Source organism: Amia ocellicauda, chromosome 3, assembly GCF_036373705.1.
Source record: "Amia ocellicauda isolate fAmiCal2 chromosome 3, fAmiCal2.hap1, whole genome shotgun sequence".
Taxonomy (NCBI): domain Eukaryota; kingdom Metazoa; phylum Chordata; class Actinopteri; order Amiiformes; family Amiidae; genus Amia; species Amia ocellicauda.
Window position 1 is genome coordinate 17,665,862 of NC_089852.1, and position 18,756 is coordinate 17,684,617.

The window sequence follows — 18,756 nt, forward strand, 5'->3', positions numbered from 1 at the left end:
AATTTATTTCCAAGTGTACCTAATGTGTTGTAAATACATACTGTAGCTCTTTATGAACACCATTAGATTGCAGTTTAAACATTTAAAGAAAACGAGACCTATAGCCCTGGCTGATGGAAGACAATTTGAAATTATAAAATAAGTAGCACAGGGTTATAGCATAGGCTTGTGTTTTCGTAATGGCTAATCATTGTATTACCTTGAAATCATAACACTTACAAAGTCTTCTAACCAGTAGAGGCCATTCCACTCAGCATGCTCTTTGGTAGCGATATGATTCTTCCACATCTATTCTAAGAAGACATTCATCATCTTCTAAGTTTATTTTTCTTTTTTGTGGTGTGGTTTGGCCTATAGGTCTTTTGTGCGATCTCATTATTTTGTCTTCTCTGTTCTAGCTGGTTCTCCAGGCACAGAATGTCCCTGACCTGTCTGCTGGGGTCAACTGCTCCTTTGAGGACTACACAGAGACGGAGGGGCGGATTGAGGGAGGATATATCTACTGCCTGTCTCCTTCAGCCCGAGATGTCATCCCAATAACACGGGACCAGGGTGAGTTTGAGTGCACACATTTACCTCAACTGACATGATTCTTTAATTCGCAACACCGTTAAAATACATCACACATTCCAGAATAGCCATTATAATCCCCAAGTTAAATCAATCAGACCATATTTCATATTCCAGTAAATGTCTTCCTCTTCAGCCTGACTTGGGTAGGGATATTTATTTTATTTACTTAAAGGATTGTCTCACACAATGGATGGAAAGGGGAATCTCTTTAGAACAGAAACCAATAAGAGGTGACATGAGAGAGGTATTCAAGATCCTGAAGAGAATTGACACCCAGCTTACCCTGTTACCCTGTCATGTCATGCAAGCAGACTCTGAAGTTCCTTTTAGAAACAGCTGAGTGGAAAAAAATGAAATGGATGGGCCTCCTCTCATTTCTAACTTTTTTAATTTTTATCTCGTCTTATACCTCCCACACACACACTTTTAAACTTCGGTAATCAAATGCAAATTTGGATTAATCCTAACTAGCTATTGCTTTCACATATTTGCATACATAGGCCAGACAGAAGAAATTTACCCAAGTAGTATGTGGTGGGTAAGAGGGCTATGTCTATGTTTTCCTTGGGAGTTGCCTGCCAAGCCTGGAACTGGCACACTCATTTGACCTGGCACTGTCTGACCCCTAGGACTTACACTGCACTCTGGACAAAGGCTTTCAGCTTAATTAGCTACTCCATATGTACACTCCAGGTGCTCACCAATGAAATGAACCATGTGCATTGTTAGAATATCCAGTATAAGACCACAAAAATTTACTGCACACCTTTGAAGACCTTCCCTTCCTTTAGCAAAGAAATGTTTCAACCTCTGTTTGATCAAAAGATATAAAAATACACTCCTTTATAATCAAGGTTAATTGCTACTGGCTTAGAATATACACTCACCTAAAGGATTATTAGGAACACCTGTTCAATTTCTCATTAATTCAATTATCTAATCAACCAATCACATGGCAGTTGCTTCAATGCATTTAGGGGTGTGGTCCTGGTCAAGACAATCTCCTGAACTCCAAACTGAATGTCTGAATGGGAAAGAAAGGTGATTTAAGCAATTGTGAGCGTGGCATGGTTGTTGGTGCCAGACGGTCCGGTCTGAGTATTTCACAATCTGCTCAGTTACTGGGATTTTCACGAACAACCATTTCTAGGGTTTACAAAGAATGGTGTGAAAAGGGAAAAACATCCAGTATGCGGCAGTCCTGTGGGCGAAAATGCCTTGTTGATGCTAGAGGTCAGAGGAGAATGGGCCGACTGATTCAAGCTGATAGAAGAGCAACTTTGACTGAAATAACCACTCGTTACAACCGAGGTATGCAGCAAAGCATTTGTGAAGCCACAACACGTACAACCTTGAGGCGGATGGGCTACAACAGCAGAAGACCCCACCGGGTACCACTCATCTCCACTACAAATAGGAAAAAGAGGCTACAATTTGCACAAGCTCACCAAAATTGGACAGTTGAAGACTGGAAAAATGTTGCCTGGTCTGATGAGTCTCGATTTCTGTTGAGACATTGAGATGGTAGAGTCAGAATTTGGCGTAAACAGAATGAGAACATGGATCCATCATGCCTTGTTACCACTGTGCAGGCTGGTGGTGGTGGTGTAATGGTGTGGGGGATGTTTTCTTGGCACACTTTAGGCCCCTTAGTGCCAATTGGGCATCGTTTAAATGCCACGGCCTACCTGAGCATTGTTTCTGACCATGTCCATCCCTTTATGACCACCATGTACCCATCCTCTGATGGCTACTTCCAGCAGGATAATGCACCATGTCACAAAGGTGGAATCATTTCAGATTGGTTTCTTGAACATGACAATGAGTTCACTGTACTAAACTGGCCCCCACAGTCACCAGATCTCAACCCAATAGAGCATCTTTGGGATGTGGTGGAACGGGAGCTTCGTGCCCTGGATGTGCATCCCACAAATCTCCATCAACTGCAAGATGCTATCCTATCAATATGGGCCAACATTTCTAAAGAATGCTTTCAGCACCTTGTTGAATCAATGCCACGTAGAATTAAGGCAGTTCTGAAGGCGAAAGGGGGTCAAACACAGTATTAGTATGGTGTTCCTAATAATCCTTTAGGTGAGTGTATATCATGTTGCATTGATGGTCATAGAGGTGTATGTTTTTTATTTTTTTATAAATGAAAGAACATACAAATTACAAGAAAGATTACAAATGAGAAAAGACCATTTGACCCACCATGCTTGTTAAGTAGGAAGAAAAGTTCTACAGTTGAAAAAATATAATCTTTGCAGGATTACATGATTAGGTTAGTGCAGTTATCAAACAGTCTTGCTACATCTATTAACAAATGTGCTATCCTAACTGACTGTAAGAAACCTGGACATGCACATTGTTTTCAGTTTTATTGATAAACAACAATGTTTGAAGTAGTTATATATTATGTTTTAACAATAATACTGATAAAACAAGATTCAACAAGAAATACAAAAGTATAAACTATAATTTGGTCAAGGCAACTCCCATTCAGTAAGAATGGTTAAGATTGAATTTAGAAATTGAAATAAACCATATTTTATTATTATTCATAATTATATAAACTGCTAAATCATCCGAAGAAAATACTTAATCCCATAGTTATGGACGATTTAATAAACCACTCAAGCATTCAGTCTTGTGGCTTAGAATAGACTAGAAACCCCTCAATTAAATATTTTCTGGTAATGTCCAGCTGTCCTTGTGTATATATGTTCTACAAGCAATGCAGTGTGCCATAAGGCTAAGGGTTTTTGGATCCATATGAAAAATAATCAAAATATCGGCTTTGCAAAATGTTTGAGACCATTATTCATTTTGTTAATTTTGAATTGAGTCGTGATTAGATTAACCCAAAAACCATCCAGATGAATGTAATTAGCTAAAAACAACTAAACTGAACTCACCCAGCCCCCGAATTCACATATCAACATCACTGAAGCAGCAACAGCATTGCCTAAATGAACAGAAGGTCAAACCTCTAATTAGTCTCTGTGAAGTCTATGAGGCGTCTGGAAGAACATACTGCAACTGCATCAATTCATCAACAAAAATCTGGCGTATTCCAAAAGAATCAAGGTGATCTGCATGATCTAGGAAAAGATGCAGAGTTTTCGATTTCCACCCGTCAAACATTCAAATGTATCGGCGAGTGTATTCCATAGTTGATTATATTTCTAGCTCAAGTACATTTTGTGACCTTTAAATTGGACTTTGCTCTTTTTATGTAAATATGTTTCATTATTTATAGACCTCAGTCTTAAGAAATGTATTGTTTAATGTAACAATGCGGAAAATTAATTTGTTGAAAATATTTTCTAAAATATATTTTTATATTTATAATGTATAATTGTGTATTTATAATTTAATCTGTTTATCTATAGAATTAACACATTTATGATGATAATTATTAACAATAACAATAATACTGAGTGCTTGCTTGTATTGTCAAACAAGATTAAATTAGATACAAGAAACTTTAAATTAATTTTTCCAAGGCAACCTCCATTCAACAATATTTAAGGTTAATTCTTATGGAGTGGAATTGAAATAAACCAACTGAAAACAATGAATTGTAACTTTTATAATTGTATTTTCTTATTCAGACAAACTTTCAAACTAGGCCTTTACCTAAAATGCAACAATGTGTCCTAATTCTCATATAGAACTATAATTTTTATATAGTTTTTAAAAGGTACTGTACTTATTTTCTTGAGTCTGAATGACCTTTCCAACTGAAAAATGTGGGTTATATTATCACAGAAGCATTATTAATTGAAAGGCACTCTCTGCAACACATCCGCTTATCAACCAAGGATATAATGTGGGTCCCATTAACTTCCTCAGAGGCCTCAAGGGGAGGGATAGCATTGCAAACAGCTGCACAAAGTACATCTGATGAAATGATAGCAGTCTTGCATCAAATCGCATCTGACCCTGACAGTGTCAATGGGTTACCTTGTTATTCTCCTACCTTATTGTATGCCTGTAAAAAGGAATTGGCTTAAAAAGGATGTACCATAATTAATACCCTTGCAATAACATTATGAACCTGCCTGCTGCCTCTCTTCCATTATACTCTGTCCTGAGATGAGAACCATTCAATGTATTTATCAGAAAAGCATGTTAAACTATCAATTAAAATGTTAATAAAGGAAATTGCATTTAAATATATCTGAACTTTATAAATCTATTAAATTAATATCCAGCAGTTCTATATTTTGGATTGCAAAATGTCCTTTCTTTTAACGTGTTTCATACATTTTAAGAGAGCTGACCTTGTGATTTTATACACATCTCGGGTAACAAACTTTATATAAGGTGTCAGTCAAATAAGTAATAATTATCTCAATGTTTTATATCTCCCCAGGTGATAAACGTGTTGTGAAGCTGTACCTCAAGTCAAAGGAAACAGGGAAGAAATTTGCTAGTGTTGATTTTGTCTTCTACAACTGCAGTGTCCATCAGTCGTAAGTTATGCTCCATTTTAAGAGATGTGTTTACAGGATGTATGCAGGCAAAGCATTATTCCCAATATGGGATGCATAATCTTTCCAACAAGAATTCTCTGTGGTTATAGATAAATGATACACCACTACATCTAGTGTAAAATTGTCAAGTCGAGCACTGACAATGTCTAAATTATGAACAAAATGCGCATTCTAAAAGCATGAGACAAGAAAGGATTATAATTATTTCATGTTTCTTTTCATCTTTGTTTATTTCTAGACATATTGAATAGTATAACACACACACATTCTGGTTCTATTTAGAAAAAAAATACCATATTCTTCAAATTTATATTGTTTTATAAAAACTGATATGTCTTTGGCAGAAAATAGTATTTCAGCTCTACTGGGCATGTAACTGAAACGGCTGTGCTTGTTTTAAGTTCAGCCATTATAAATAGTATACGCGTATTGTACTGTGCTTTTTTTTAAGACGATATTGGACAATCCCTTTATATTACAGAAATGGTTTTAATCTTTTTTTTTTTTTTTTTCACTTTTGAAAAATATCATGACTGTTAACCTCATCCTCTAATGTCCCTTATTTAACTGGCGTAGTCCATCACCCCTGTCTTCATAGTATTCAGTTTCAGATAAAGGATACTTGCTAAAGCTCAAAGCTGTCAGCAAGCTTGTAATATTGAAAAGTGATGTTTTAACACCACAGTTAAATGGCTTGGGACAGAGTGAAATATAGACCGCTTGGGTTGCGCTCCAGATGGTTTTCTAAGTTGGGCAGAGCTCTCTTCAGACAGGTCAGATGACCACCCCGTAATGGACACGTTCTATCATAGGTTTGTCAGTCATGGAGATAGAAGAGTGCAAGCTATAGAAACCTGATATCTACTCATTGCACGTCTGAATAAATATTTCATGACTCATAGACCTATCGTCAGCTCAGTGGAAGAAAAAAAAGTGTGATTTTCAATATTTATGCATCTGGCTGGTATTATCTTAACTACTCATAATTAGTACTGGGCTCTTTACATTCTAGAACTGCCAAGCTGGTCAATTGGACCATTTCTGATTTATTAAAATGTAGGTTTTTTTTTTTTTTTTTTTTTTTTTTTATTCTGACAGTTCATGGAATGTAAATGTGTAACTTATTGTTATGAAATTTGAGATGCATAGTTTCATCAGAGACGGAAATCCATTAGTTTGCCTGAAACCTCCCAAACCGATCAAACTGACTGATATATTAATTTATTTATGTATATTCACCAGCATTTGTTTATATAGGATCACCTAGTGGATCCTTGGATCACTTAATTTATTAATTGACACCAAACATTAATGGCCTCCTCTCGTTTGTAAAGTTTCCGTTATTTATAACTGTAGCATATGTGATTAGATTGACTAAATTGTTACTTTATCAGCATTTTAGATCTCAATTATCAATGTTGCTCTTACATATAGCTCTCCATTTGCACCTGCATTTCAGACGTTTCCCCAAAGTAGTGCGCTTCCAATGTTTTGATCTGTGGTTAGATTATGCACTGCAGTACTCATGAAAGAAGCTTTCAACACAGTTGTAGATTTTAACACTCTATTGTAAGAAAGGCGCTTCCTGTCTCTAAATTTGTCTACAACTTTGATACGAAATGTAATTGCTTCATCACTATTACATTCTCTCAGGTGAATATAACTGTAATTCCTGACAACTGAATGTTATGCTGCAGTAAACTGTAATCGCTCAGAATGTTTTACCAGAGGAGGGTTTAGAATGGCTGCAGCTTCGGCACAGAATGCAGGCGTAACGCTTGATTATGACTACGTTTTCTCAGGTTACTATAGGCCTACACGAAATTCCCCACAATTGAGTATTATGGTACAGTAAACAACATAATCACTCACTGAGAATGTTTTACAAGAGAGAAGCTTATTCTTGTTTCTAAAATATGCTATTTGCATTTTCTGTCATTATGGTGAATGGTTATTTTTTCTGTTTAAATAATGTTCAATAATATATATTGTAATACAAAGTAAGGCATATTATGGTTATTTTTCTTTTATTATGATACATTGATAATGTTATATATAACTGATGTGCTCCCTCATGCTCCTCATTACTTCCGTATTTTTAGCACTTTTATCATTTCTGTATCTTCTCCTGTACTCGTGCCTATTTTATATGTATTTATGTATTTTGCACCGATTGTATTTACTGCACTTTGTAATGCTTTGAAACAGTTTCTTGTGAAAACTGTAAGTCGCCCTGGGTAAGGGCATCTGCTAAGAATAATAATAGTAGTAATAATATAATCAGTCATTTGAAGTGCTGCAGCTCTCCTAGGTATCAGTGAAAATGCTCACTTAAAAGTATCTAAGAAGAAATCGTATCACTTTGTTACCTTCGAAACTGAGGATCATACGCATGTATTTATACATGCATTGAAGCAGTGCCTGAGTCTTTGACAGTTTAAAGCCAAATTTCTTGCTTGTTAACATGTTGGAGCACAGACAAAACTTAGTTAGTGGCTCTTGTCCATAATAAACCTGCCCCCGCATCCAGTCTTGAATCGGTGACTTTGAATCATTCCATTACATCCGAGTGAAGTCAAAACCTGTGCTCTAGCTCCATGTTCACATCTCTGTGCATATTGCAACATGGGAAGGTCTACCTTGGTATGAAAGTCAAAATCCAATTCAGTCTTCCATTATTGTGACAAATTATAAGCTAACCCTACTGGGACTCAAGTCGGGAGTACATTTACTGTTGTGTTTGAAAGTATCAAGCCATTTATAGCTTCTAATAAATATTATGTCCCCTTCTGAATTAATTGCTGTTTGTCTCCTGGGGTCTATATTTATCCTGAGGTCTGTTTGAGTAAATGTAAAATATGGTCTAGCCTTATCTAGACATTCACAGAGAACACAGCCTGTGCAAAATATTACCTCTATTTTCCTTTTATGCTCTAAAGATGTCATCCTGTATAAACGAACCGCTGAGGTTTCTCCTATTCCAGATGCGTTTGCAAAAGGAAGGATATCTCTGTACCCCTTTTTTCCCCTTGAATTAAAATGGCATTAATTTGCATAGTAATAACCTGCTAATTAACATCTATCTTTGCCGAGTTAACCACTGTCCCATTTAGTGAAAAAACAGGGAAAATAAAATGGAGAAAATCACTGGGAGCTATAATTACAGCTTAATTAAATATTTCCATGTTTTTTCCTTTTTTTCTTTTTTGTGTCTTAAGCTGCTCTTTAATGATTAATGGTTTTCTTGGGGTGTCCTTTGTTTAAAATGGGAAAATAGTCTTTCTCCCTAACTATTAACCCATCAGCGGATGAGTACTGATAAGCAAGTGTTAATATAGACAGTATAGGCGTGTGCAAGGACAGGTTTCAGCTGACAGCTTATAAAGATGTTTTGATATTTTCTTTACATTAATGCATGAATCATTTTGTATTATTATTTTTAAACCTATAAATCAAAGAGGAAATTCAGCACTTTGCTTGATTACATAAATGATAAAAGCTTCAGGTCATATCTCTTGTTGCATCTCTCATCAAACATAGTAGTCAGCAGTATTTTGTCTGGGCTGAAAATATCAAGAAGTTGGTACACGCTCAAAGCTGCCACTGGTCTTCAAACCAGACCATGACTTTTGAATGCTTTATTCTAAATAACACTGATATACAGGTAAAAGACACTGCTTGTATTGTTCTGTCCTCCATCTAAAAGTAGTAAATAAATCAAGATTAGGGTTGAAATCATTAGTCTCCAATGTCTAAGTGTGATCATTATTTATGACTGCAGGCAGTTTATATCTATTTATCTTTTTTTTTGATACCCATTTTAAAATCTGAGCTTTTGCTGGCGTTCTGAATTAGTTTTAAACATGATAGTACTTTCACAGCTCAGCTTTTGTTTTTGAACAAATAAGTCTGTGCCTTAATTGTGCCTTAATCATTTAATGCATGTGTTAAATCCTGATTCATAACTGTCATATTTAGCATCAACATATACGTAATTGCTCATTTGCAATTTAAAGAAAAAAAATTCATTTTGAAATTTTCAGCAGGATTATTTGTATGATCTTATTTTGCTTTCCCACATTTTGAAATGTATACTTTATGAAAGGCACTATATAAATAAACTAATTGATTGGCCTGATTTATAAGTAACTGCTGACCCCTCCCTGATGGAAGAGGGGATGTTTAGTGCAGTGTGCAACACTGTAGTGTGCTGTAGAATACAGTGCATTGCAAAGAAGGCTTGTATGGATCCCAAAACAAGGTGAGCCTTTGATCTGCAGCTGAACTGTCTGAGAGACTGAGAAACCTGCGTTTATCCAGCAAGCAAATTACTTATTGTATTTGCCAGTTCATCATTACTGTAAATCCAGCGGGTCAGCAAAAAACTTGTTTTAACTGTGTGTCGGGGCTTGAACTTTGACTCTGGCTGGGACTGATCTTTTGTTGCTAGGCGGCATCGAACACAGCCAAGTTTCAAATAAAGAAGTTGCTCATGGGATCTCGTTCACAGAAGGCAATTGACAGTTATCTCGCATCAAATGCATTAAAAACCCAAAATGCTTAATCAAGCACATGGCAGTGACTGCATTTTAATAAGTGAGCGGAGAAAAAAAAAAAAAAAATGTATGCCATTGTGATGGAATAATGTCACCACAGTACTCAAAGGTTAGTTTTTCAACTACGACACAATGAACATTTTAATATGAAAGGATTAAATTAATGCCATTTGTAAGCAGCCTAAGAGGTCCCTTATTCACTCTACAGAATAGCAACTCAGTAGAGAGAACCAAAGGGACACCCACATGTTAATGACATGCAACTGAAATGTCCTTCATTTCCTTACCACAATGCTTTAAAAGAAAGATTGAAGAGGACACTGATCGTTGTTTTTTCAAGTTCTACACAGAAAACACTGTTCAAATAAAATACACTGTGATTAAAATTAATATTACATTTAATAGATGCAACGAATTTAAGTAACAGAAATACAAAGCATGTTCCATTACCATTGTATTATCTATTCTGTTGAAATGGGTGCTGGAATCATGTAATTTATCTTAAAACAATCCTTCCTATATTAAAATTAAAACTCTAATGTGGGTATACATTTTTGCTATAATCTATTATCCCTAGTACCTAGTATATATTTGTGTGTGTATACATATAAACCGATCAGCCATAACATTATGACCACCTGTCTGATATTGTGTAGGCCCCCCTTTTGCCACCAAAACAGCCCTGACCCGTCGAGGCACGGACTCCACTAGACCTCTGAAGGTGTGCTGTGGTATCTGGCACCAAAATGTTAGCAGCAGATCTTTAAGTCCTGTAAGTTGCGAGGTGGGGCCTCCATGGATCGGACTTGTTTGTCCAGCACATCCCACAGATGCTCGATTGGATTGAGATCTGGGGAATTTGGAGGCCAAGTCAACACCTTGAACTCATGATTCATCAGACCAGGCCACCTTCTTCCATTGCTCCGTGGTCCAGTTCTGCTGCTCACGTGCCCATTGTAGGTGCTTTCGGCAGTGGACAGGGGTCAGCATGGGCACCCTGACTGGTCTACGGCTACGCAGCCCCATACGCAACAAACTGCGATGCACTGTGTGTTCTGACACCTTTCTATCAGAACCAGCATTAACTTTTTCGGCAATTTGAGCTACAGTAGCTCGTCTGTTGGATCGGACCACACGGGCCAGCCTTCACTCCCCACGTGCATCAATGAGCCTTGGCCGCCCATGACCCTGTCGCCGGTTCACTGCTTTTCCTTCCTTGGACCACTTTTGATAGGTACTGACCACTGCAGACCGGGAACACCCCACAAGAGCTGCAGTTTTGGAGATGCTCTGACCCAGTCGTCTAGCCATCACAATTTGGCCCTTGTCAAAGTCGCTCAGATCCTTACGCTTGCCCATGTTTCCTGCTTGTAACACGTCAACTTTGAGGATAAAATCACTTGCTGCTTAAAATATCCCACCTACTGCCATGATTATGAGATTATCGGTGTTATTCACTTCACCTGTCAGTGGTCATAATGTTATGGCTGATCGGTGTATATGGATATTTTTTAAATTCTTATCCAAGCTTTTTACAGGGTTTTTGCGGGTGCTTGAAATCCTTCAAAATGCTTGAATTTTAAGGTGGTATTTTCAAGGTTGTGGAAGTGCTTGAATTTTGAATAAAGTGCTTGAAAGTGCTGGAATTTTGTGAATATATATATATTTTTAAATTTGCTAATCACTGTCATAATAAATCGGCAGTCTGATTAAATGAATTAACTTTGGGATATAACTACAGTGGTTGGAGAGAGCCAGTTGATTGCTTTATGCCACGGCCAATACGACTCCTGTTTGATGTGCTGCGAGTGCCGCTGAGACAGCGCACATCAGCGCCCAGTGTGGCACATATGCCGGAATGCTACCGTTTTAAAGAGAGGTGGCTCGATACAATTAAATATACATTATACACTATGGTTAAAAAAAGGTCCACATTTGCGGACAGCATTGTAAGGTTGGCAAGAAAAAGATTCAAGTTTTCACTCTGAGTTATGCCAGAAGTAAACGGCAGGGAATTTTCCATAATTTCTAGACGTGAATGGCCACTGTAGGCATGTGTTTGATGGTTTGCTGACAATTCCTCTTTCTGTGCGCATCCGTTTATCTGCATATCAGTGTCATGTGTGCGCATGTGCTGTCAAGCATGAGTTTTGAATTTTTCTTTGAGTATTATTAAGACTTAAAAAATAGTGTATAGGTTTTCTACAAGTGTATACTATAATAATTGTGCTTGTGTATTGAAATAATCAATGTAAATTTGACAAAATAAACATATAAAAGTACTAGAATACGACAGAATAAGCCTTTATTTTTCGGACATGCACAGCAATAAGCACAACCGCAACCAAGAGACAGAATAATAATAACTGTTGCATATGTGTATAGCAAAAACTAACTAATTTGTCCAGTACAAGGTATTTACAATTATTTATATATGTATGTATTTATTTATTTGCTGGTATATGCACATGTTGATGGTTTAGTATTCGTATTAAATTATTATAATGTGTAATTCCATTTAAAAAAGAAAAAATCAGAGACCAGCAGATACTAATGCAAAGTATTTATAGTTGAGGGAGATTCCATAACATAAAGACCATCACCGTTTACTAGGTTAAGGATATAGGAACTTATACTTGGTTGTTTTGAAGAGAATAAACATGATGATGTTTTGACAGTAAGTGAGAATACTGAATATATATGGATCGACTCGTAGAACTTTGTTATGCTCTATTTTACATTTGCTTGTTGAATGTACATGGAAGTTCAATAAAGAAAAGTATTGATGTTGTTTTTTTGTTTTGCATGTTTAAAACAATTGTCACTAAAGCTTTAATTCAAACTGAAGTTACTATGTACTGGTGTTCACTAATTTTGACTGATTGCAAGATTTGATTTATATTGATTTAATATCAACCTGATTTAAGCCAGGTAACAACACAATGCCAAGTGTACATGAAGGCTCTCATGAAACATTTTTGGTGTTACAGCATAATAACATCTAATAGTGTGGTGAAATTATAATTTCATGTGCTTAGTTCTGTGCAGCAAAGTGTGCATTTTAGATGAGAAGGTTTAGTTTACCAAGGCTGCGAGGTGCTGGAAAAGCTTTGTCCGTGCACCTTGAAAGTACTTGAAAAGTGCTTGAATTTGGCTTTTGAAAAGCTGTATGAACCCTGTTTTTAACTATAAATGTCATTCATGTTTAGTGATTACATTATGAAATTAAAATAAGATAATTGTCAGATTTTAATCTATTATACTACAGTCTAAGTCTTTTTACAATTCATCTCCTTAAATATTTCAAGTAATGCATTGTAATGCCTATTCAAGAGTCCTATCGGACATTCCAGTATATTGCTGATAACCAATATTTTAGAACGAATTGGCAGAACAGAGCATAACTGCAACACAGAGTCACGTTAAAGGACTTGCTTTGAGAATCCTGATCACAAATCGGCTAGTTCTGCAAAGTGCTGAAGTATTGAGGTTTGTTCTCGGAAGTTGCAACTTTAGTTCTTGAAAAATTGTCATGTCAATCTACTCTAGTAGACGACTCCTGTAGCACCTCAAATAAACAAATGGCCTCAGCAGCCACTGTATCTTATGTTTGACTTGAACCTTGGGCAAGGAGAACAATCAATATTTAAGTTTTAGATTGTCATTTTTTTTTTTTATAGCAAGTAAATTGGTATTCTCAATTTTATTATGGAGATATTGTGTTATGTATATAGGGATGTTAATGATTTCCAGAAAAATTGGGCTTCTGTGGGAAGCTAGACCTTTCTCCTTTTCTTAGATGTGGTGGCCCTTCTGTTGAATTTAAATTAATATTACCTTTATTGTGACTTCAGTGGAATTCTACTTTGTAATTAGGCAATTATAGAGACCTGTTGAAAAGAAAAGGAACCATACTTTCTGGAGCTACCTTTATTTGATAAAATAACTTATTTACTCCTTGGAAATGCACAGCCTGATCTCTATGCTTTGTTTCTTATACCTGAGCACAGTTTGCTTTGTCGTGGAATGTAGAAATGAATTGAAATTTGTTCACTTCACTGTGTCATCCCAGGACATCTCATTCTCTTTTCTAATCATCCTTGCTGTCTAAAGATATCATCTACTGTAGTGATATTCACATGCATTTTGCCCTTGTTCTTTGTCTTCATACCTGAATTTCCAACATGTTGTTGTTTTTGTTTAGTTTTTTCTCACTTTCCTCTTTCTCTATTTCTCTCTGGTCCTGACATCTCCTGCCACTTAGTGTTTTCTTGTTTTTGTGTTTCCCCCGTGCCCTATTGATTGATGTTGCCTCCATGGTGAATGAACATTTATCTGGCGTGCTGAGGTGACAGGTCTAGCCGTTGGGCTTGAAAAGATTATTCACTCACTTCCTTCCTATTTGCAGTAGCATTAAATGCGAGTTTATGGAATTGCATGTAGGAACCTGGAAAATACAATGAATAATGTTATTTTAGACATTCTTGATTCTTTTATACAAGCACATGCATTTCACAACTCGTATCATATCCGTATTATATCAGTTTTGAAGCTCTGCTACTCCCTCAGGTTCAACACCTAGACACTCTGTTATTAGTACTCGAGATGGTGTGTAATTTATAATACTGCATAATTCACCATATTAGGATGAGAAACTGCAGGTTGGTGCAATCTCAGGCCTAGGTTTGCATGATACAGACATTTACAAATGTGTATTTAACCGCAGTTCTTACCACCAAAGTAGCCTTTAGTTAAGTCCTTCACAACAACGGCTGATAGACAGACACCGCATTCAAAATGTGTTCCAAGTTATCATTTATTTATGGATGGTTTTCATGATGGCAGTTGTTGTTCCAAGTGAAGAATTTGAAGTGAAACGGAAATTAAATTCACAATTTGACCTTCAGTATAATAAAATATGAAAATTAATAAAGAAATCACCTTCTCATGGTTTTCATATTTTCTGGTCCTAGGAATGTACAGCGGAGAAACAGAAATGCGAAAAGTCCAGTTTGAACACGCAGTGCATTGTCTTATTATTTTTTGAATGCTCATTTAGACAATTCACATCAGCATCTTCTGGATTTCATGCTCTCATTCTATAGGTTTTACTTAAACCACTCTTACACATACATTCATTTGATCTTAATTTAAATTTAGAGTATAGTGCTATACTGCAAGGTGCATCTTTTCAGAGTTTTCAACATTTCAGACTGCTATGAATTTTCACTTTACCTTCATTTGATATAACCTCAGCACATAATCTTTTCATTAAATGTCTCTTTTGATATTGCTCAAATGTGCTGCCAAGTATAACACACTTAATAGCAGATATTGTGGGCATAGTTCCTTTACATTTCACGGTACCATCGTGCCTTCGTTCTGGGTAAATGGGCATAAGCCGTCATATTTTCCTGCAGTAAAAAGGTGAAAAAGAACAAGACATTCAGTATCTGTGCCAGTGCTGATGCTGCATTTTCTGTTAGAAGTGAGAGAGACAGCTGCCTTCTTCGAAAGCTGCACCTGTGGGTGTGGATTACGCAATCTCTGAGCTCCTTTTTGCCTCTCCTCCCCAATGTAAATCTTATTTTGAAGAGCAGTCATCGATAACAGAGTGGCTGCTCTCCCCAGCTTCACACAGGCCAAAGGCTTTCAAATGATGTAGAACTAACTGTAAAGCCATAAATTAAACAGAAGACCTTTCCATCCCAGTGTCTGTACACATTAACTGAATTTAAATGGGGAGTAAATTAAACACCACCATAGAGACTGCCATTTGAAGCTCACAGAGTGCTAATAAATGACAGATTGGAGGTACATAGCAGTGTGCTAGAAAGAAGAAAAATTAATAAAAAAAAAGGATTACTGTGAAAGGTTTATACTACCCACCCCCTCTCCATTCACTTTTAGTCTTGTATCACCTTCTGTATGCTTTGTTTGCATTCACAGCAGCCTTCATTCAACATCATATTTTACTTACTGTCTTGTGTGAATTGTTTGAGATTTGAACCTCATTTTGAATTCTGCAAGGTATTCCCCATATGTATATATAAATATATATTTTTTGTGTAAGGTTGTGTGACTATAATAAGACTTTTACAGTTTTATTCAAATTTTAGTAGGAATGCTTTGTTTTTCCCCCTTCTTTTTCTCCTAACACAGAAATGTGGAACGGTGACTTAGAAGGGTTGATAGATTCAAACTTCTAAATGCCAGCTGTATCATAAATACAGGTCTGCCATTAAATACAAATCTTTCCACTATGTATTTGCTTTTAATCATTTTATATTTTTTGATGTCCAGGTTTGTTTTGCTAATGCCGAATTTCCTTAATCTCAGTGACATGATTATAATAGAATTGTTTAATCTAACTGTAACCAGAAACTTTTCTTTTAATCTCTGGAACCTTACCAGGCTTCTGAACCTAATAATATTCCAGCTGCTTTCAAAAAGTCTTGGGTCAGATGGCCGCTTTGTAGTTTGGTAAGCCAGTTAAGTGCCATAGAGTATTTCATTCCCCAAGCCATTGAGTTCCATGACAACAGAAGCAAACATTTGGTTGCACATTATTAACGCATTATTAACGCAAAGCAATTCATATTAATTTACACCAATACATAGTAAACCCATTTCTGAGTTGTGATTTCTACAAAGGAGCATTTTCAAGACAGGACCTCTATTGGCAGTGCATTTGGTAGTTGGTATTTCAGAAATAGTAATTGGATTTGGGGGGACTTTGTTAGTCAGCAGAATATGACAAATGGCAAATCTACCTACATGAGCAATGTGAGGCAAGATGATTATATAATACACTATTAGATTTTTTTTTTTTTTGCACAGGTATTGCCCTGAAGGCTTTTTTTTTTTTTTTTTGCAGAACTCAATAATTAAATGCTATTGCTAAAAAAGAAAGGGATAAGCCTAGGATAAATCTTTACTTTCTGACACAAAATTGGCAGTCTTAAGTTGAGATGCAAAACATTGGTTATTTGATCAATTTTTCAGGAAGTCTTATACAAAAGAACCACGGAAGACCTTGTTTGACGCAATGTTTAGATTGCTGAAATATCCTGAAGACTTTGTCAGGGCACATGCTATATCCATTTGAATGCTGATGTTAAGTGGTTCACTGTCTTCTTTCACAGCTGCCTGTCGTGTGTGAATGGGTCCTTCCCCTGTCACTGGTGCAAGTATCGGCACATGTGCACACACAACGCTGCTGACTGCTCTTTCCAGGAAGGACGGGTCAATGTGTCCGAGGTCAGTTGAATTTTGTTCTTAGTTTTTTGTTTTACTGTTTGTTTGACTACTTGGTCCCCATCCCCCTCAAGCAAACGGGCATTCTTGCTTTGGGTATTGAATCAAATCTGAACTTAATCTGCTCAATGCATGTATTTAATCAAGTAAAATGAATAACATAAAATCAAATGCTTGTTTAATTTCAACCTGAAGGGCTGTTCATTCCCATAATATCAACATTTGCAAAATTCCTCGATCTTAGGCATCTATATTAAAATAATTAGAATAAGAATACGGATAAGAATCTCACAAGAAACTGTAAAATGTTACATAATGCAAATATTCAGTGCTTTAATGAATATTGTAGCACACAAAATGTAAGCAAAATGCATGACCAGATATAGCAATTGTAACTGATGAGGTGATGACACTAATATTGAGCATTTAATATATTTAACAAGTAAACAAAATGTACCTGTGATTTGATCTTCTGTAGTGAGAAGTATGAAATCGGTGGTTTATGGTGTTTGTGATTAAGTTACATGAGTTGCTTTTGAGTCCTAAGTGTTTGTATGCTATGAAAAGTGTAAACTTATTTAATCTACCAACAATTACAAATTCTGTAGTTTGTATTGATGCCTTTTAACACCTAAGTCAACTCTTAACCTGTTAACCTGCCTGTCAGAAAACAGCAATGCCGTCCTTTATGTAGGCATGCATACACATAAATCAGTGGAAAAAACGTCAGAGAGAATCAAATTGTACATCTTTTTAGTGAAAAAGACCCCTGTAGCTAGGCTTGCAGGATCTAGAAAACCTGGGATTTATGCATTTTTCTAAAAGGAAAGGGCAAATGACTATGCAAATTGTATCTTGTTCTACATTTCCAAATGCTACATTAGCATAAAAACTAATATCAGTCATGTCTCCAGCTTCCTGAATTCTACAGTAGAATACCAAGCGATGCCTGCGTCCTCTTCTAGGATAAATTGTTTATCATCTGAACCTCCCCTCCCCCCTTTAATACGCAGATCTATCTCTGTTTTGATACAATCATTTTTAAAAGTTCAATTGTAAATGTGCAGCAATTTAGATTCAGAGCTGCAGTTTGCTTTAGTCACTGTACAATGATTGTGTGTGCTGATAATAGAACTGTTAAGCAATGGCAAGCAAAACCACATTCTGCATTGGATGTGTTTGCCCTTAATAAAAATAAATGCTTTCCTATCTTGCAGCTCAGATACTTTAAGTAGCACTATATCTAGATCTACGTGTGTGTGTGTGTGTGTGTGTATATATATATATATATATATATATATATATATATAATGTGTGTGTATATATATTGGTCAGAAGTAACTATCCAATTATAAATTACGGTTTAATCTTCCTTAAGCCCAGGAGCCCTGACTATATGGCCTTACTTCTTGCCTCAAAGAGCAAATTACATGGATTAACATTGCCAACTAACACAGCTTTTACTGCTGCAAATCTTCACTTGCAACGCATAAATTTGTTAATCGCCAGAAAACCATTTAACACACAGTAGCATTTGCGAAAGAGGGGGGTCAGGGGAAGAAAGGGGAAGGGGGTACAGAGTTGAATAGAAGACTGCATTTGAGACCCGTCTGCGCTATCTTCATAAAATACATAACTGTACATGTGCAGTGAGAGTGAATTAATCACTATAGCCACAACTGCTGCTCAGAGGCAGCCCTTTGCTAATCAATTATACATTTGTGTAGCACAGCTTGTTCTTTCCCCACACTGATTTCTGAATTGGATGGCTGCATCCATTGATCTGAAGAATCCATAACATCTCCTGTTATCTTTGTGAAGCATTTAAAAAAAATATTTTATTCTTTCTCCATTTCAAGGGAGATATA

The 18,756-nt window shown here is 36.3% G+C and overlaps 1 protein-coding gene across 1 annotated transcript in view; it reads left to right on the top strand.

Annotated features, from left to right (window-relative positions):
- plxna1a (plexin A1a) overlaps positions 1 to 18,756 on the top strand; it is a 311,729-nt gene that overhangs the window by 186,016 nt on the left and 106,957 nt on the right. Inside the window, exons 7-9 of the mRNA XM_066698365.1 lie at positions 399 to 552; positions 4,955 to 5,054; positions 16,777 to 16,891. Of these exons, the coding sequence (XP_066554462.1) occupies positions 399 to 552; positions 4,955 to 5,054; positions 16,777 to 16,891 (369 nt within the window). The remainder of the gene's footprint in view (positions 1 to 398; positions 553 to 4,954; positions 5,055 to 16,776; positions 16,892 to 18,756) is intronic.